This window comes from Myotis myotis, unplaced genomic scaffold (genome assembly GCF_014108235.1).
Source record: "Myotis myotis isolate mMyoMyo1 unplaced genomic scaffold, mMyoMyo1.p scaffold_m19_p_14, whole genome shotgun sequence".
Lineage (NCBI taxonomy): Eukaryota > Metazoa > Chordata > Mammalia > Chiroptera > Vespertilionidae > Myotis > Myotis myotis.
Window position 1 is genome coordinate 571,097 of NW_023416318.1, and position 20,819 is coordinate 591,915.

General features: G+C 47.4%; 1 protein-coding gene across 4 annotated transcripts in view; it reads left to right on the top strand.

Moving 5' to 3' along the window:
• Positions 1-2,985: 2,985 nt before the first annotated feature.
• The window catches only part of REEP1 (receptor accessory protein 1), a 94,431-nt gene continuing 76,597 nt past the window's right edge, over positions 2,986-20,819 (top strand). For all 4 annotated transcript variants that reach the window (XM_036333899.1, XM_036333900.1, XM_036333903.1 and 1 more), the window contains exon 1: positions 2,986-3,067. In XM_036333899.1, coding sequence (XP_036189792.1) covers positions 3,036-3,067 — 32 coding nt within the window. In that variant the 5' untranslated portion in view covers positions 2,986-3,035. The remainder of the gene's footprint in view (positions 3,068-20,819) is intronic.

Sequence of the window (20,819 nt, forward strand, 5' to 3'; positions counted from 1 at the left end):
TTGTTTGTTTTTCTGGTTGTTTACAATGGAGGGAAGTTCCCAGGGCAGTTAGTACTTCATGGATGCAAGTAGAAATCTCTTTTTCCTATTTTCAACTGTAAAAATCCAAGGGGAAAATTTTGGCTCAGCTGATGTCTAGTGATCACTCAGGAACCAATCCAGGTGGCGAGAACATGTGAGAAAAGGACACCTTGTAAGACTGGGGTTCAGGAAGAATTATTCCCCTATACACAACGGAGAGGGCTTCCCAGGAGAAGGGGAAAAGGGTGCAGGCAAAAACAGACAGCAAGCACCCACTACAAACAACAGTTCATGTGAAAAGGAACGTCAAGTGAACCAGCGAATGGAGCTGTAAGAAGCGCATTGTCTAGAAGGCTGTATCTCTTTCCTGGCCTCGTGTTGTCCAGAGTCAAGGACAAACTGGAGGGGGGCTCGGTGGAGAGATGCAATATGTGTAACAGTTACACTGAAAGAGATAAAGCGAAATAAAAAAGCAAGTTTCTTCTCTGTTTGTTCTTTCCCCAATCTGTCCGTTGAAGCTTTCTCAATGGAACACATTTTTTTCCCCAACCCTGAGTGACCTCTGGGGTTGGTCCCAATAACTTTCTGTTCCTCTTCAGATAACAGAAAGACCTCCAGACGCTTTAATCTCATGAATAGTCTCATTTCATGAATTTAAATGCCCAGTTCTGTGTAATAGACAAACCTGAGGATTCCATGTATATGTACAGGGGACATGCTCCAGGAGAGAAACAGCATGCATAGGGCTTCTCCTCCATTTTTCCACCAAGACGATCTCTTTGGATCACAATATTCCACTCACCAAGATTTTTAACAGCATCTTCTGACCTCTCCAGGGAATGGGGTGGGGCTGGAGGGAAGGTTCCGTTGGCTTGGTACTGTGCTGATCTGCCCGGTAGGGGCCCAAGCTTTTTCCTGTGGGATATTGTCTTAACCATATTACCTTGGGAAAGGTATGGTGAGATTAGACACAGACCAAGAGAAAGACACCGAAAGTTTTCTTACACTCACACTTCCCTGGACAGAACACCGCATGCCAAGCAGGGCCACTCGGGGTAAACATGGGTGGGTTGCAAGGCAGAGGGAGAGAGTGTAACTGTGGTTTTTGCAGGAGAAAAGGACCAGGCAGGACAAGCAGTCTGATTGGCTGGTCTGAATAATTTCCATGGGCTTTCGGGCACAGGGGCTGCCCCTGGTTGTCTGGTACCTGGTCCTGGGGTGATTAGGGCAGGTGTATAGTGACCTGGATTTGACAACCTGATAAGAGAGGTGGTTGGGGGCGTGGACTTAATTGGCTGCCTAAGAAGGGAAACTGACCCACCTCTAGCCAGGGCCTCAAAACTGGATCAAGACAGCATTTAAACAAATATTACAGCTGGCCAGGGTTGCCAAATGGTTAGAGTGCTGGCCCCGTGCACCGAGCAGTCTCAGGTTTGATTCCCGGTCAAGGGTATGTGCCTGGGTTTTAGGTTCAATCCCCTGCCCCGGTCAGGGAGTGTAGGGGAGGCAACCAGTTTAGGAGTCTCTTTTGCATCTCTTTCTCTTTTTCTCTCTCCCCCTTCCTCTCTCCCTCCCTTTCACTCTTTCTAGAAAGCAATGGGAAAATATCCTCGTGTGAGGATTAACAAAAAACCCACAAAACCACACACACACACACACACACACACACACACACACACACACGACAGGTATTTTATGGGTTCTTTGGAGACCCTTGCCATAGAAGATGTCCCCTTATTGTGGTACATTTCCAGCCCCCTTTAGCCAAAGCTTGAGGTTTCCTTGCCTCTGCCAGCTCTCCCCTGTGCCTCTCATATCTGACACTGAATTATACATCACTTGAGCATCCGCAAAGGAGAGCGGTGCTCTTAGGCAGCACCAGAACAGGAGGGGAGGAAGGCAGCAGCAGAGCTGAGGAGCAGGGGACAAAGATTTTCCAAGCAGAAGGGAACAATGTGCAAGGACCTACATGATAAGGGCCAGGACTAGGGTGAGGAGAGAGGGGCACTTGCCCCAGGGGCAAAATTTAAGGGAGTGCCATAAAACACAGTAATCAAGATAAATAAATGTAATCTGTATTTTTAACCCCTGTCCCCCCTCCCCCCAAAAAAAAGAGTATGTACAGGATGCACATTTCCCCTTTTGCCTAAGGCTCCAAAATGGCTCAGCAGGACAGTGGTGCTGTGCAATAGCAGCTCTGGCTTCCTCCTGGCCAGGTTGTACCTCTGAGCAATTCCACACCAAATGCTGGGCAGCCCCCTGTGAAAGGCCTCCCCCAGGAAGTCACCTTTCAGCCGAGCCTTGGAAAAGCGGAGGTGTCTGTACAGCATGAGCAGGGACGAGGAAACAGCACCTATGTACGTCCAAAACGTTTGAAGTAAAGAGAGCTCTGGGATGTTGGGGGAATGGTGGTGGCAGTGAGTCTGCAGGCAGAGACTGGGTCAGGTAGGGGCTCAGACGTTTTCATTCGGGGAGATATGTGCCCAGATGTGGGGCAGATGGGAGGGGTGCGTGTGAGCCCCTCCTGCATCCGAGGAAGGGATGCCGGAATCCCGACCGGAGCAGGTAGACGGATTCCCAAGGTCCAGCCAGGTCCCCGCCTCCGTTTCCCCACCAGAGCACGGAGGGTGGGGCGCCAGCCAGCTCCCGGCCCAGCCAGCGGGGCCACCTCCGGTTTCCACTCCCGCGGCGGGTGCCCAGGGCGCACGGAGGAACCGCCCGAAACCGGCGGCGGGCCGGGGCGAACGGGCGGGGCGGGTCAAGCTGGTGCCCGACCCGCTCGCCGCCCAATCGCCGCGGGCCCCCCGAGCCCCAGGGGCTGGGGCCGCCGCAACGTGCCGCGGCTGCGCCGACGCGCGGGCGCAGGGCAGCGGGCGAGCGCGCTCAGTCTGGCGGCGGCGGCCGTGCGCGAACGGACGTGCCTGGAGCGCCGCAGCCGCCCCGCCGCCCCGCCGCCCCGCCGCCCCGCGCCCGCCGCCGCCCGCCCGGGCCGCGCCGCCCGCCCGCCGCCCGCCATGGTGTCATGGATCATCTCCCGGCTGGTGGTGTAAGTGGCCTTCTTCCCCGCGCCCCTTCCTTCCCCTCCGGCTCCGCGCGCGGCCCTCGGCTGCGTCCGCCGGGCGCTGCGGCTATTAATACGCGGCGGCCGCTAATTTTAGCAGGTACAGTAGCGGCCGAGGTCGCCGGCGGGCGGGCGGGCGCAGGACGCGGCTGCTGCCCTGCCGGCCGGCCGGCTCCGGGGACCGCCGGGCGGGGCCGCGAGCGCCGGGGCGCCCTGACGCTTTGTTCCCCGGGCCGGTGGGGTTTGCGGAGGCCCCGAACGGGCGCGCCGCGGGGACACGCGGCTCTCCTTTGGGAGACGTGCTGGCCGGGGTCGCCCGTCGCCGCGCCCCGCGGGCCGCCAGGCTTTTGTCAAACGAGCATGACAGGCTGAGCCCAGAGGAGCCTGGGGCGCTGCCTGCAGGGGTCCGCGCGGGGAAGGGTGGAGAGATGGAGGCGGGGCTCCCCGTGGGATGGAAAACACTCCTTTTTAGGTTTCTCCGATTGACAGCGGCCGAGGCGAGTCCTCCGTGCCCGATCCCTCCGGCGGGGGCATCGAGAGAGGTGGGGGCCGACATCTCCAGGAATGTACGGGGAATGCCCAAGTGACAGCCACCTGGGCCGCCGCGATGACACCTCCCAGGCCCTCAGAGCAGAGTCCTCTGGGGTGAGGCCTGTGTGAAGTCGCTGGGTGTGGGCGTGGGGGTCGTTTTTCTCTGTCCAGCCCCGGAGCTGAGGAGACATTTGACGAGCTCCTTCCCTCGTGGGTTTAGTCCCCTTTGGAGACAGACATGGCTGTCCCAGTCTTCTCTTTCCCTCACCATCCTCGCCTGAGTCGGGACAGATGTTGACGCCCGCTCGATAGAACCAGGGCTGGCATGGGTGGCGGTGGGGTGGGGTGGGGTGAGGGTTGGGGGGGGCAGGCTGGGAGGTGTTCCTGCGGCTTTCCTTTGTCTGGACTCCCTGGATCAGGCACCATGGCTCCCTGCGTTTGGAAACATCTCCCATTTCCTGCAGTTCCTCACTGGTTTTCAAGAAGCCGTTGGGGCAGCCTTCCGAAGTCTTTGTCAGCATTGTCTCCTGGCCACCATTCTGGGCTTTCCTACCAAAGCCAGAGAGTGTGCCTCGGCCCCCAGGTCTCTCCTTCCCTGCAGGCCCCTCCACAGCTGTTGCTACTGCTGGGGGTTTGTGCTGTACCTCGAGGTGGCATGTTAAATATTTAAGAGCTTTCTGCGGGCAGGACTGGCATGAATAATACAGGGAAGAAGCTGGCACGCCCAGCCCCACCTCACGCCTGACCAAAGCCTGCCTGGCCTCCAGGGTGGTAATTTCTCTCCTAAAGGAGTGCTGTGATCTTCATCCTTGCCAGTGGCTTCTGGGCGGCTGCAGGTGGGGCCAGAGAGTGTCAGCCAGCCTGGCTGGGCTCACTCTGTAGATACTATTGGGTGGGGAGTGTGGGCTTCTGGTCTGGGGTCGTCCATGTGACTGTTTCTTATTTCATTCACGTACCCCCAACTGCACAAGGCAATTGAAGGGGTGGAGAGGAAGGTCTATTTGGGAGGGGTATGGGGACTTGCTTTTACTTTCTAAAAATACCACACTTCCCAGAGGTAGAGCTTCAGAGACCTTAAATGACTGTGAGAACTGCCCCTCAAGTCAGCCTGGGACCCTCTCAAGTGAGAGTTTGTGGGATTCGGATTGTTATTCCCATTGTTGGCACCAGAAGGTCAGAGATATCCACCTGTCCCCTCAGTCCCTAGTTCTCCATAGAAAACCCAACATGGAGTGTGTCAGTGGGGAATTAGTAAAACCACTTTAGCCCTGGCCAGTAATCTCAGTGGTTAGAGCTCTGACCCACGCATAGAAGGGTTTTGGGTTTGATTCTCTGTCAAGGGCACGTACCTGGGTTGTAGGTTCGATAGGAAGCAACTGATTGATGTGTCTCTCACATCGAGGTTTCTCTCTCTCTATTGCTCCCTCCCTTCCACTCTCTCTAAAGATCAATGGAAAAAAACAGCTTCTATGAGCATTAACAACAACAAAAACCACTTTCATAAGCAGTAGCTGTTTCTTGTAAATAATACCTGTTCATTATAGGAAAATTAGAAAATAACTCAGAGATAGCTAATGATCATTTTGAGAGGTATAATCTTCAAGATCTTTTCCTCTATGTATATACTAGAGGCCCAGTGCACAAATTTGTGCACGGGTGGGGTCCGGCCAGCCTGGCCCCAATTGGGGTGGGGCTGGGCCTGTCGGGAGGAGGAGATGGTGGGAGGTTGGCCAGCTGCCCACCCTGATCAGCCTGATCAGGGCCGGGCCAGCCGTAGGGAGGGCCGAGGGTGATTTGCGGGCGGGCCCTGCCCCTGATCAGGGTGGAGGGGCCGATCTTGGGTGTGGCCGGGTGGGGGGAGGGGCTGCTGGAGGTTGGCCAGCCAGCCCCGCCCCCTATTGGGGTAGCGGGTGCGATCAGGGGTGGGGTTGGCAGGGGGAGAAGGGCTGGGGGGGGGGGGATGTTGTTTGGCCCACCAGGCCTGCCCTTGATCTGGGTGGGAGAATCTGATCAGAGGCGGGCTGGCTGCGGGGAGGGGCTGTGGGAGGTGGGCCGGCAGCCCCACCCCCAATTGGGAGGTTCCCTAGCCACAGTGGGTGTCATAGCGACCGGTCATTCCAGTCGTTACCGCGTTATGGTAGCTGGCTTTTATATATATAGATGTACATTATATTCATAATTGAAGGAAATCATGGACTTAGCCTAAATTTCCCCATACCTCTTAGCAAGGAGTAGGAATACTGCATTAGGAATCACAAAACCCTTGGTTCAAATCCCAGTCCTGCTTCTTGCCAAGAAATCGCAATTTACAAGAGATCCTAGTTCACAGGCTAGTCCACCTGATGTTTCTGTGCAAAGATTTCAATGACATAATATATATATAAATGGCCAGGCACCATGAAGAGCAGTAAATAAATGATGATTTCTTCTTTCTGCCCTGCCTGGTACCTAAGAGGATGTAAGAATTCTGGAAGGGGCTCTGGCTGGTTTTGTTCAATGGATAGAGCATCAGCCTGTGGACTGAAAGGTACCAGGTTCGATTCTGGTCAAGGGCACGTGCCCAGGTTGGGGCTCGATCTCCAGTGCGGGGTGTGCAGGAGGCAGCTGATCAATGATTCTCATCATTGATGCTCTCTCTCTCTCTCTCTCTCTCTCCCTTCCTCTCTGAAATAAAATTTTAAAAATTTAAAAAAAAAGACGTCTGGAAGAGGCTATCTGACTTAATCTATTCCTGTGGTTTTCAAACTGGCTTCCCTGAGGGCCACCCAGCTTTGGGCTCCCAGCCCTGAGTCAGCACAAGCAACTCCCCTTTTGTTTTATATATTGGGGTTTTAGATAAAATAGAACATGCAGAATGTATGGGTTTTACTAATAAAACCCATTGCTCCTATCCTCCCCTCTCATCTGTAAAACTGCAGAGAGCGAGTGCCTTGCCCAAGGACACGAGGTGAGCTGGTAAAGAAACAGGCTCTGGAGTTTTGGTCCAGTACCCTCTCTGCTTCTGCCCGGCTTGACAGTGGCTTTAAAAATCGATCTCTTTCACCCTCCCACAACCTCTGGTATGGAGTCCTGTAATTTTTGTTCACAGGCCGCATTTTCTGGAAGCAATTTTTTCATGGTTTTATAAGCCTCTGTCACATCAAAGAACCTTTCAGGAAGACCTGGTACTATGTTCTGAGGATGGAGAGGAGTCTTCCTTCTACCAGAGGCCTCAAGACGAGCTGGTGGCACCAGGGACAGCCAGCTGGTGCTGTGGATGTCTGTGTCACCATTGGCCGTGAGTGTTTTTAGGTCAGTGATTGTGGCTCATTTCCCTCTCCAACCTGTTGCCCCCTTACAAGGCTCTTTTTTGAAGTACCTAGCACCTGAGTGCACTCCGCAAAGGGTGGTTGTGTTGAAGGAAATCAGAGGTCCTGGGCTAAGCAGATGAGTCTGCCGGCATCATCCCCAGGAGGTGGAAGTCAATGGAAATATCCCTGGATTAATTTTTCCATTGATTTTTAGAGAGAGTAGGAGAGAGGGAGGAGGGGGAGAGAGAGAAAACATCTACATGAGAGAGGCACATCGCCTGGTTACCTCCCGTATGTGCCCCAGTTCCTGCAACCATGATATGTGCTCTTGACCGGGAATTGAACCCTCGACCATTCAATCCCTGGCTGACACTCTAACCACTGAGCAAGCCAGCCAGGGCAATATTTTGTTATCTTTACAAACAACTCAAGACCTAGGCAGGAAAGAATTTCAGCTGGGGAGAGTAGTATGTTCATGTGCACTGGAGAGGCCACACAGAGGTTGCCCTGTGCCTTCTTGGGAGAATGCTCTGTTTTGAAGCATTTATTCTAAAGAGCAGGAGTTGCCTCATTGTCTCCAGACAGAATTTTGACTGATGGCCAGAATGTTAGAGCCAGAGCATCCCACCATTGCTGGGGTTAGTGGACAAAAACTCCAGGTTGCTCCATGGGGAAAAAGAGAGTCCTACTTCAACCAGTTTTCTAAATAACGGATAGGTGTGCAGAAAAAAACTTATTTCTACATTGACATTTTTTTAAATGTTATTTTTTTTAGAAAGTACAGTGTGATATTTAAAATAGAATCTTAGTTTGTGGCTGAAAATTTGGCCAAGTGCTGGGACTGTGATTAAAATATGAGGTCCATGGGTCAGCGATGCACAAAGTGGGGTGGATTGGAAGGAATGTGGGTCATCCCAAGATGTTCCCCAACTGTTACAAAACAAGTGGGAAAGAAGAGAAAGACCATAAATTCTTAAACATCAGCTTGCCTTTCCTTTGGGGCCTGTTTTTAAAAAGTAGAGTGCAGAAAAATGATCCTGTTAATGGAGGGTTCAGGCTGGTTGAAGAGTTATTTCCTGGCACTGTGTTGTGACACAGGGCAGGAGCTGGGTAAATATTTAAATTGAATTGTGAGAGGAAAGATGCTGGGCTGGAAGCATTTTTGGGTTCTATCCCTAGCGCTGGTCTGACTCAACCTCAGAGACCTAAGGCCAAACTGCCCCAGGGCCCAGTTCCCCATCTGTAAGACAAGTGTTGGCCAGCACTACCTTGGAGGTCTTCTTAAGACATTAGCTTTAAGAGCAGTGCTCCTGCGGACCCCTTCCCCCTCCTCCCCAGCTGGCCCAGTGCACCATGTTTATTTATAAGCAGGAGTATCCTCAAGGAAGTGAAAAATACCAACTTAGGTTTCGCTGCTGTTCTGCTGCCTTGTCCTTTGTTTGGGAATCCCGCCTGCCTATTGAGAAGTAGCTGTTACGTACTTCTTCCAGCTGTGTCTTATTTGAAGGTTAGCTGACGAGTGAGGGTCTCACCTGGTTATTACTGGCTCAGTCCTCCCCCTCCTGCTGAAGTGGGAACCATCTTCGTTGGGGTGTTTATTATGTGGTGGGAGGAAGAGCACTTGGGAAGAATGAGAGAAAGGTGTCAGGCCCTCGGTAGCCACCTAGTGAGTCAGTCACTTTGTGTTGTATTTGTGTGTTTTCCTAGGGCAGTGGTCGGCAAACTGCGGCTCGGCAAACTGCAGCTCGCGAGCCACATGCGGCTCTTTGGCCCCTTGAGTGTGGCTCTTCCACAAAATACCGACTTCTGCGCATGGGCCACGAAGTTTCAATCGCACTGTACGTGCGCGCCCGCACGTGGTATTTTGTGGAAGAGCCACACTCAAGGGGCCAAAGAGCCGCATGTGGCTTACGAGCCGCAGTTTACCGACCACTGTCCTAGGGGGTTCCAGGGGCTGGGGCAAGGGAAGACTTGGCCATGTAGTAGTCACTGTATATGGAGGCACCAAGGATGAGCCACACACATGCCCATCCAGTTACCAGGATTCTTGGTGTCTGTGGGAATTTTTCTGAGAACCAACAAGAGCTAAGGGCGTTTATAGTGGGTCTATGGGGATGTTTTCCTTTCATTTCTGGGCATGGGAAGGCCCTGATAGAATGGAAGATGGGTAGTTATATACATACTAGAGGCCCGATGCATGGATTCGTGCACCAGTGGGGTCCCTTGGCCTGGCCTGCGGGGATCTGGTCGAAACCGGCAGTCCGATATCCCCCCAAGGGGTCCCGGATTGTGAGAGGGTGCAGGCCAGGCCAAGGGACCCCACTGGTGCACGATCGAGGCTGGAAAGGGACCACGGGAGGGCTCCAGGGCGTGTCCGGCCCCTCTTGCCCAGTCCCAGTCGGCTGGACCCTAACAGCAAGCTAACCTACTGGTTGGAGCGTCTATCCCCTCATGGTCAGTGCACGTCATAGCGACTGGTCAAATAGTCAAACGGACACTTAGTATTAGGCTTCTGTATATACAGATAGCTTGTCCTGAACTTCCCCATCTCATCTGTCTTCACACAGAAAGAAGCACATTGTTTTCCCTTTTGGTTTTTCAGTCATACCCAGGGGCTTTCCTGGGATTATAGAGAAAAAAGAAATACAGATAAAGGACCAAATACCTGGCACACAATGAGGGTCTGTGAAGGAATCTTGACAAGTAATCTGGTATAATAGGCCTTCAAGCATGGAGTGCCTACCTAGACCAGGGATGGCTAATGAGTTTCATCTCTCATGATTAGGAGGAGGCTGCCTCAGACACAGGAAGCTGGGTTGGGCTCTCTAGGGAATGAGTCCCTTGAGTGATTTGTGTAGGGAGGGTGGTCATGGGGGTACACATGTTGGTTCAGTGTTTGCTCTCCCAGACTTAGCCTGCTCCCAGTCAGAGGAGGTCTGTGCCTCTGGCAGAATTCTCTGCACTCCCCTAAATTGGTAAACAGAGAGCAGCATCCTTTACCTGAGTTAACACTTCCTCCTGACTTTCACTCCCACCAGGCCTTGTTCTTCACCTGGCAGCTCTAAGCCAAAGGTGCCTCCTTGATGCCAGCACAGGGAGCTGTCCAGCCTAGGGCCTCTCGTCTGCCTCTTTTGGGACAATCCCGCACATACCACGTTTTCCCTTTTCCCTTTGCCTTTCACCAATCACAGCTCAGTTAAAGTCTTCCTTGGCTTTGTCTTGTGTAGTAACGCATTCACATCCTTTCTACCTCCTTGTCTGGGTCCTCAGATGGTACTTTGGGCTTCAAAACGAGTTTCCCATTTCCTTCTGGTAACATACCCCATCCTGCCTCCTGCCACTCAGCCAAAGGAGTGGGCACATGACCCAGGCCTGGCTACACATTTCTCTGGGCACAGAGGTTGGTCCAGAGGTGGATATGTGGCCCAGACTGAGTCACTAGATCTTTTTTGATTTGAAGCTGGGAGAGGATAGCTTTGCCTACAGAGCCCAGAACTGGGAAGATGTGAAGGTGGGGTTGCTGGTGGCTAAATGCCCTGGTACATGGAGAAGGCCTGTAGACAAAAGGGATGAGTCTGACAAAGCAGAGATAAACAGATGAGAGATGGGCAGAGGGAGAAGAAAGCTGGCACAAGTCTTGATTCTAGCTACTCAGGCCCCATTTCCTGCCACTTCTTTGATGCCTTGAACTATTCCATATTCTAGAAGGAAAGCCTTGAGTAGTGCTTATGTTATTAAATATGTATTATAATGGTGAGGATGTACTGGGTTATGCTGCAGTAACAACTCCCAAATCCCAGTGACTGAAGACAGCAAAGGTTTATTTCTTTTTTGTTGTTGTTAAATATATTTTTATTGATTTCAGAGAGGAAGAGGGAGGGAGAAGAGATAGAAACATTAATGATGAGAGAGAATCATTGATTGACTGCCTCCTGCATGCCCCCTGCACTGGGGATCAAGCCTGCAATCTGGGCATGTTCCCTAGCTAGGAATCGATCCATGACCTCCTGGTTCATGGGTCAACACTCAACCACTGAGCCACACCAGCTGGGCCAAAGGTTTTTTCCTTGCTTTACCTGCCTGCTCACCGTGGTTGGACAGAGGCACTCTGCTCATTGTAATCCTTAGAGTCCCAGGCTGACTGCATCTCCTCTGTCGTAGGGTGCTATCATTGACCCACAAGGTAGCAGGATTCACTGGGGTAGAGAAGAAAACTGAGAATCATGCACTGTCTCTTAAGTACTCTAACTAGGAGTGACACATGTCATTTCTCACATTTCATTGGCCAAAGAAAATCATATGGCCAAGCCTGGATTAACGTGATTGGATAATTACAGTTTTACTAAACATCTGTGACCAGCCCTAGTGACCACCATATATGTTGAATGGATGAATCCTAGTCAGCTTTTCAAATCTCTGAATGTCTTTTTCTGTTGCTAAAGTTGGTATAAAATGGGATTTCCCCCTCTTGCAACTGGGAAAGTCCTGACACACTCCTGTACCTTTTTACTTGACAAAAATCTCACTCCCCTTTGACCCCTTGTCTTTATTCTCTTTGTGAGTTTAAAAAGGTTTTACTTTTGCCCTGGCTGGTTTGGCTCAGTGGATAGAGCATCTGCCTGCGGACTGAAGGGTCCCGGGTTTGATTCCAGTCAAGGGCACATGGCTGGGTTGTGGGCTTGATTCCCTGTAGGGAGCGTGCAGAAGACAGCCAATCAATGATCCTCTCATCATTGATGTTTCTATCTCTCCCTCTTGCTTTCTCTCTTAAATCAATAAAAAATTTGTGTTAAAAAAGAGGTCTTACTTTTGAGGAGAAATTAGCAGTTGTAAAGAACTGGTGCTGTTCCATGGCTCAGCCCTCGAAGGTGCCCTGTGATGCTCATTGTGCTCTATGTGTTTGTCTGATCTGTCTTTCTCCATGGAGCCTTGAGCCCCTAACTGAAGACTGATTTCTGTCCTCTGGGTCTCCCAAGTGGCCCATTCACATTGTACCTTCTGAGTGGTAGTTTGTGCATTTTACCTCCCCTTAAGGACCTCATCTGTTTCTTTGTCTCCCTCGCAGTTCTTCGGGTGTAGTAGGTGCCCACTCAGTACACATGGGGTCACAAATGAGTCAGGACCTTGCAGCTCAAATTGTAGCCTGCATAGCAGCAACACCGGCATCACCAGCAGCTAGCCAGGAATGCAGAGCCCCAGGTCCCACTTGTGACCTACAAATCCCTATGAAGCTTGAGAAGTGCTGAGTCAGGGACCACATCGCCCCAGTGAAATGAAAAGACATAGACTTGCCTAAGGTTCCCATTATTAGCTGTAGAGCCTCTCTGTTCTGAGAGATCCCAACCCTCATTTTTTATGAGTTATGAACGGCGTAATTGGACTCCCCCAACCCATTGTCCAACCAAGAGCCTTTCACAGATGGGCTGCCTAATTGTGATCTGTGTAAAATTTTGGGGTTTTGACTGTTGAGGTAAAACCTGTCAGACAGCATATTGAACTGAGAGACACTGTGAAACAGTCAGCAAATGCTGGGACGCCCAGTGGATTTACAGAAACGTGAAAGGACTTTTACTCCTGAGAGCATGAGGCTGAGAACCAGTGGTCCCCATGCGTCCATCTGAGGAAGTCTCAGTATTCAGCCGGCTCTGGCCCTCTTCAGGCCAGGCCCTGTAAGCTGTGGAATTCAGCCTTACCCGTGAGTCCACCGAGCTCCACCTCAAAATCCTCCCTGTCCAATCGACTCCCACCTCCACTACCACCACCCTGTTCCACCCCCAAATGATTGCTCTCTGCACCATTTCAGAACCCTCCTAATTGTTCTCCCTGTGCCTACTCCTGTGCCTCCAGTGATTTGTTTACAATGTAAAATAAATCATGTCATATCTATATAAAAGCTGTCCAGAGACTGAGTCACACTAAGAGTAAATTCAGACTCCTTACCATCCTCAACAAGATCGAGCAAGGCCTGGCCCCTGCCCCTGCCCCGACTTCACTTTATATTGCTCTCCCCTCCCTCACTCGGAGCATCCTCCTCATTGTTCCCAGAATATGACCAACTTGTTTTCTCTGCTGGAACACACTCCCCTCTCCCTCTTTCCGTGTGGGTCTCTGCTCACGTGTCACCTCTGCAGGAGGGGCCTTTTCTGACCACCTTCTCCAAAATACACCCCCCACACTCTGGCCTCTCACCACTCCCTGAAACAATGCTTTTTAATTCACTTGCCTACTTGTTTGTAGAGACTTGATCCTGTTTACAGCTGTTTTCTCAGTGCCTAGAGCAGTTCTAAGTTCATAGTAGGTGTTTAAAAATTTTTTGTGGAATGAATGATAACTTAGTATTCCCTTTGGGGTTGGAAGACTCTTTTTAAACAATAAATTTGTAGAAACTTGATTTGTGACCATGGCAAATAACCTAACATCTGTAAGCCTCAATTTTCTCATCTGTAAAATGAAAGATTTGATTTCTATTTCTGACAGTATAGTCTGAAAGCCCTCCCATAATAAAATGGAATTTTAAAATCTCAAATTTTTGAGTAAAATATAACAGCAATCCCCTTAAAATGTATAGCTGAGCATTTAACTGTAAGAGAATTTGCCAGAAGACAAAACAGAGATGGAATCATTTTGCAAGGATGTAAACTAGTGCTGTGGCAGCTGCCTACCAGGCTACCCTGAATTTTAGCTAAACAAAGCCATTTTGTTATCATCTCCCCTGGTTCTACAGGTCAGGAATTTGGACAGGATACAGCACACAAAACTCATCTCTGCTCCAGGATGTCTGGGCCCCAACTAGGATGAGGCAAATGGCAGCGGCAGGCTGGGCATAGCTTTCTTTTCATGTATTCTAGGGCTTCTCCCTATGATCTTTCCATGTGATTTCCTCAGCTTTGAGGCCTCAGGATAGTGGTGTCTCAGGGCTCCAAGAGTGAGTGTCCAAAAGCATCACTAGAAACTGCAAGACTTTTTATGGCCAAGCAGGTCACTAAGGCCATCTTAGATCTGAGAGGAGGAGACCCCTGTAGCCAATGGGAGGGGTAGCAAATAATTTGCAGCCATCTTTAGAATACCAAGCTGGAGAATAAGCCTTTAAAATGAAAAAGGTAAATAAAGGAAAGAATTGAAAATATAAGATGACTGTAGATCCTGGGGTGGACTGGGCATTAGGAAAAGAAGCAATTCTAAAAGTAGAAAATAAAGTATTGAAATTGAAATCCCATTGGATAGTTTAAAATGATGAGGGATTGAACACTGAGGGGATGATGTGTCCCATGCTGCATCTGGAAGCTAGAAGGGATCTTAGCGATCTCGGGCTGTTGTTTGACAGACAAGGAAGACAGGACCAGAGAGGAGGTCATTCATCAAGGTCACTAGCCTGATGGGCTAGGCCAAGACTTGAGGCCAGGTCTCCAGTTTCTGAAAGTATTAGGATGTGGAAGAAAGAGGAGCTTTGCTTATGTGGTTAGAGCAGCCGTGGGCAAACTACGGCCCGTGGGCCGGACCTGGCCCGTTCGGCTGTTCTAGCCGGCCCGCAGAGCCGAAGAGCAGAGGGTTCTCTTGCTCTCCCCTCCGCTCCTTCACCAGCAGCAGTGTTAACATGTATTAGTTCACACAAACACTCCATCCATGCTTTTGTTCCGGCCTTCCGGTCCAGTTTAAGAACCCATTGTGGCCCTTGAGTCAAAAAGTTTGCCCACCCCTGGGTTAGAGGGTTGGGCTAGGACGAGTGGGTGTCTAGAAGACAAATTTTTGGCTTGATAGAAGGAAAAGGTTTCCAGTATTTGGTGCTAATGTGAGGCAATGAGCTCCTGGCTTCAAACCCTAAGTCCTTCCAACTCTAGGCTCATTATTTTAATCTCTTCCCTCATAGCGGTTGAAGAAGAGAGGTCAGAGGTATTGGAAAGTTTCTCTTTTTCAGTGGGTAGGCCTTCCATCCTTGTTCAAGATCAATTGATTTCGTTTATTTATTCACTGTCCTCTTATTGACCATTTGCTTTGTGCCAGGCACTACACTGGGCACCAGGGGTGTAAAGATGAATGAGTTTCAGTTACATCTTTGAGAAGTTTATTAGGTTACATAGCCAGTCAGTGGGGAACTTGGACTTGAAGTCAGGGTTTTCCTGCCTGGCCAGTGCTCTTTCCACTGGGTGAGTATTTTGTGGGTGTGTGTGGAGGACTTCCCTAGCTTAAACATGGTATTTATCTCTATTTAGGCCTTCTTTAATGATTTTAATAAAATGTTGTCAATTTGTGTAAATTTCTTGTGCATTATGTTAGACTTGATATTTGTTGGTGCTATTATATTTAGGATCTTACTAAAAATTTTAGAAGGATGCAATCTTGCCAAATTGTAGATTCTTTTGGGCTTTCAAAGAGTTATGTCATCGGAGAATAGCATAGTGTTGTGTCTTTCTGATAACTATTCCTTTTGCCCCCTTACCCCTGCTGTCCTGGTTATGATCTCTAGTGTAAAATGCCTACAGGTGGCAAAGGCAGACATTCTTGCCTTATTCCCGATTTAAAAAGGAATGCTTCAACATTTTCCCATCACGTGTTGTGCTTGCAGTCGGATTTTCAGAAATGTTCTTTATCACTCTAAGTTTTCTTCTCTCCCTAATCTGCTAAGAGTTTTTATAATGAATGATGCTATAATTTATCTAATGCCTCCATTGAGATGATAACCTTTTTTTTTGCCTTTAAATTTATTAAGTGGCAAATTGTATTCGTTTACCATTAACTAACTTTGCTTTCCTGGAGAAACCTAATGTGGTCATATAATTAGGTTTATTTTTGTTATTGTTGGAACAATTCTAGATTCAATTTGTTAACTTTTTTTAAGCTACGTTGGAGAGGGGTATTGGCTGTATTATCCTAGTCTGGTTTTTGTATAAAGATTATGCTTGTCTCTTAAGCTAAGATGGGGTATATCCTCTTATCCTGTACTCTGGAATAGTTTGTGTAAGATGGGATCTCTTTCTTGCATGTAAAATAGATTAATTTGTCAGTAAAATCATCAGATCCAGGTGCTTTCTCTGTGGCAAGATTCCGATTTCTTTAATGGTTATACTAGTATATTTGATTTATTTAATGGTGATACTAGTATATTTTCTGTTTTCTTCAGTCAATATTAGCTTAGGAGTTCATTTATTTTGGTAATTTTCCAAATTTGTTGGGTTCCCCATTAAACTGTTTACATATAAGTACACAGTTTTTATACTAATTATTCATGTTTAAAAGTCTGGTAAAGTTAATGTCTTTCACTCAGATGTATCAAATGTCAGTGGAAGACCAGTGTGACTTCATTAGGTGCTTAGTGTATTGATTGATTGATTGCTTTTTTTAGAGACAGGGGAGGGAGGGGGCAGGGAGAGACAGAGGCAGGGGGCGGGGAGGGGGGAGAGAGAGAGAGAGAGAGAGAGATTGATTGATTTGTTGTCCCACTTATTTATGCATTCATTGGTTGATTCTTGTATGTGCCCTGAGCGGGGATTGATCCTGAAACCTTGGCATATCAGGACAATACTCTAACAAACTGAGCTATCCATCAGGGCCTGTTTAGTGTATTTAAAATGTGTAAATTTGTGCTTTGAACTGTCGTTTAATAATGTAAAATGGCATCACTTAAAAAATTTGCTGATAGCTTTAACATCGCGTTTGTACCCCATTCCTTTTTTCCTCTTTTTGTAGCCCTCTCATTAGATACATGCTAGATGTTCTTACTCTGTCTTCCATATCTCTTCATTTCTTATTTCTGATTCCTTTTTCTGTTTCTACTGTAAAATATTCATAACTTTCATGTCTGCCTTCTTAGCCATATCTAATCAGCTGCTGAAAATAGTCATTGGTTTTAAAATTCCAATGATATTTTGGAAATTTTATTTAGTTCTGTTGTAAAACCAGCCATATTTTGTGGTCTCTATTCCTTCTACATAGTTTATTTTACTTTTAAAAATATTTTTTATTGATTTCTGAGAGGGAGAGTGAGATAGAAGCATCAATGATGAGAGAGAATGATTGATCGGCTGCCTCCTGCACGCCCCACACTGGGGATTGAGCCCACCACCAGGGTATATGCCCTGACCGGGAATTGAACCGGGTTCAGGGGTCAACACTCAACCACTGAGCCATGCTGGCCAGACTCCTTCGATATATTTTAAATTAACTTTTATTCCTTTAACATATTAAACATTTATTTTATATTCCGAGTCTGATAATTCTAGTATCTAAACTCTTTTTGAAGGTCTAAATAGGGGTCCTCAAACTTTTTAAACAGGGGGCCAGATCACTGTCCCTCAGACCGTTGGAGGGCCGGACTATAGTTTAAAAAAAAACTATGAACAAATTCCTATGCACACTGCACATATCTTACTTTGAAGTAAAAAAACAAAACGGGAACAAATACAATATTTGTATTTGCACGTGGCCCGCAGGCCATAGTTTGAGGACCCCTGGTCTAAATCAATGGTCTCTTTCTTCTGTTGCTGTCAATCAAGGTATATTTTATGCTTTCCAATTTAAAGATTATATTCTTATTTATTTATTTATTTTACAATGATCCTATATTCTTTGAGACCTGGGGTAAAGATAGATTCCTTCAGAGATTTACATTGGCTTCTGCTGGGTGTCTAGAGGCACTACTAATACTAGACTACTAGAAAGTAATCATTGATCGGCTGCCTCTTGCACGCCCCCTACTGGGGATTGAGCCTGCAACCCAGGCATGTCTCCTGACCGGAAATGGAACCCAGACCTCCTGGTTCATAGATCGACGCTCAGACACTGACCCACAGTGTCTTGTGACTTTTTTACCTGACCATTTGGGTGGTGTAAATTTGGACTGCAAACTTGCGTGAGGGAAAGCTAGTGGCTACAGAATCGCAGGGGAAATATTGTTTTCTTTCCCCACACTGTAACAGCTAAAGAATGAGTATTATTTCCTTTTCTGTACCTTCAGGTGTGGCAGCAGGCTTATCTCTAGGTTACTTCTTTGGGGTCTGTATTAGGTTCCTAGGGCTGCTGTAACAAAATGCCACAAACTGGGTAGCTAAGAACAACAAATTTATTTCTCACAGTCTGAAGGCTACAAGTCCAGAATCAGTGCATTGGCAAAGCTGTGTTCTCTCTGAAGTTTCTACAGGAGAATATGTTCCTTGGTTCTGGTGGTTGTTGGCAATCCTTGGCCTTCCTTGGGTTGTAGATGCATCCTTACACCTTCTCCTTAGGTTGTCATGTGGCTTTCTCCCTGTGTCTGTCTCCTTTCCTCTTCCCGTAAGGACACTAGTTATACTGGGTTAGGGCCCATGTAATGACCTCATCTTAACTCGACTACAATTACAAAGGCCTATTTCCAAGTAAGTAAGGTGACATTCACAGGTATTGGGGATCAGAACTTCAGTGTATCTTCTTGAGGGACACATTCAATCCGTAACAGAATCCAGGCTTTACGGAGGGATGGCCTGTGCTAGTGTTACTCACAGTGTGATCTGAGGACCCCAGCATCACATCACTTGGGAATTTACTAGAACTCTAGATTTTCAGCCCCTGCCCCTGCCCCCAATGAAAATACCTGGATGTGGGACTGGGAATCTGTGTACCGATGAGCACTCCAGGCTTCCTTATGCAGCTGCAGCTCCAGAAGCATTGCCTCAGACTTCGCCCCTGTAGTTGACACCCCATTAAACCTTGTAACCTGAAGCTCAGTGCTTCAGTTCAGCAAATGCCCTTAATTTACCTTTCTGAGGATCATGTCTTACTTGGATTTTGGCATATGAGGTACCTTGACATTGATATAGTATAGCACTATGTCTTTAAAATTCTTTAAATTGATTACATTTTTTATTTGGAACCCACAGAAACAGTCAGAAGGGAAATAACAATGAATACCTGCATTAGTCTGACCTTGCATACCCACTCCATCTCTTTCGCCATAAATGCACGTCTCCCTCTTGCTTTAACCGTCTGAAAGTAGGTTGCATTCAGCATGCCGCTTCACCCCTCATACTTAAGAATGTCACTCAAGGACAAGATTATTCACTTACACTAGGGATCCTCAAACTTGTTAGTTTCAGGTTCCTTTTACACTCTGAAAAAATTGAGGAGCCCCCAAAACTTTTATGTGGCTTAATATCTTTCAATATTTACCCTATTAAAAATTAAAATGGAGACATTTTGAAATATGTATTTGTTAATTTAAAATAACAATAAAGCCCTAGCCAGTTTGGCTCAGTGGATAGAGCATCGACCTGCGGACTCAAGGGTCCCAGGTTCGATTCCAGTCAAGGGCATGTACCTTGGTTGCGGGCACATCCCAGTAGGGGGTGTGCAGGAGGCAGCTGATTGATGTTTCTCTCTCATCGATGTTTCTAGCTCTCTGTCCCTCTCCCTTCCTCTCTGTAAAAAAAATCAATAAAATATATTTAATAAATAAATAAATAAATAATAAAATAACAATAAAAACCCATTACATGTTAAAATAAATACCATATGTTTTATTAAAAATAACTAGGTATTACAGAACAAAAAAATGGTGAGAAGAAGGCATCATGAATTTTTGCAAGTCTCTTTCTTTTTTTCTTTTTGTTAATCCTCACCTGAGGACATTTTCCCATTGATTTCTAGAGAGAGTGGAAGGGAGGGAGGGTGAAGGGATGGGGAGAGATAGACAGAGACAGAGACATTGATGTAAAAGAAACACATCGATTGGTTGCCTCTTGCACTTGCTCTGGTGGGGGTGGGCGAGGCAGGGCAAGGATCAAACCTGCAACCCTTTCGTATATGGGCCAATGGTCTAACCACTGAGCATACTGGCCAGGGTGCAAGTCTATTTTATGTCAAGATTAATTGCAATGTGGAGTCTGAAATCTAATTCAAAAGGTTGATCTAACTTACACTTTGAATAGATCTTTTATCCATGTATGATTTTGTAGCATCATGCATTAGTTATTTGGAAATGATTGGTTCTGTATCAAATTAAATATAAATGTGGACATATTTTATTACACACTATCCAGAAATCACATTCACTAATATCGGCATCACTTTAAGTATTGGGGCACTGTCAAGTTCATGATGATGGATACAGCTTTTCCAAAATTCTCATTTTTGCTTGTAATCTCAAATTTTGTCATTGGCAACAAACACTATTTGCTTTTCCTGAAGTAATGGGCTCATTTCATTAATTTTCTAGAAAATGCTTGCCAGATACCCAAGTGGAATAACCATAGTTTGGCATTCATTCAAGTAACAGTGGTGTTCCATCGGAAAAAGCGGATAATCAGCACCCAGCTCAATGACAACAATTGCTTTTCCTCAAGACAATCGTCATACTTAGGTGTGCAGCAGTACTGTATGCATACTTCCTATTTCGTCACAGAATGTTAAAAACACCTGTCCTCAAGGGTTGATTTTTAATATAGTTGATTTTCACTGCATCATCATTCTTAAATGAGACAGGCATTTTCCCTAGTGCATTATGGTGAAGAGTAAATACAGTGGCTACTGCTGAGCTTGGTGCTGGAGCCTTGATTTGTACAAAGGCACCAGCAGCAGTTAACTTCATTGTTTTTTGCACACAATGAAAAAGGCAAATGTCTTAGTATTATTATTATTAAAATAGTTTTGACCTCGTGGACCCTCCTAAAGGGCTCCAGGAAACCCCTGAACGGGTTTTGGAGTCTGTGGATCATACTCTGAGAACTACTCACTCGTCTGTACAGTCAAAAACCTTTACCACACCTACGATATCACCTCTCATTCCATACCTTCATCCAACATGTGGTCCATACTCAACCACAATTTTTAAAAGATCCTTTATTGTTTTTTCTTTTCTTGTTTTTACTTGGATCCGGTTAAAGTTCACACATTGAATTTGGCTACCCTAGAACAGCCCCCCTCCCGCCCTGGAGTTTGTGGAGAGTCTA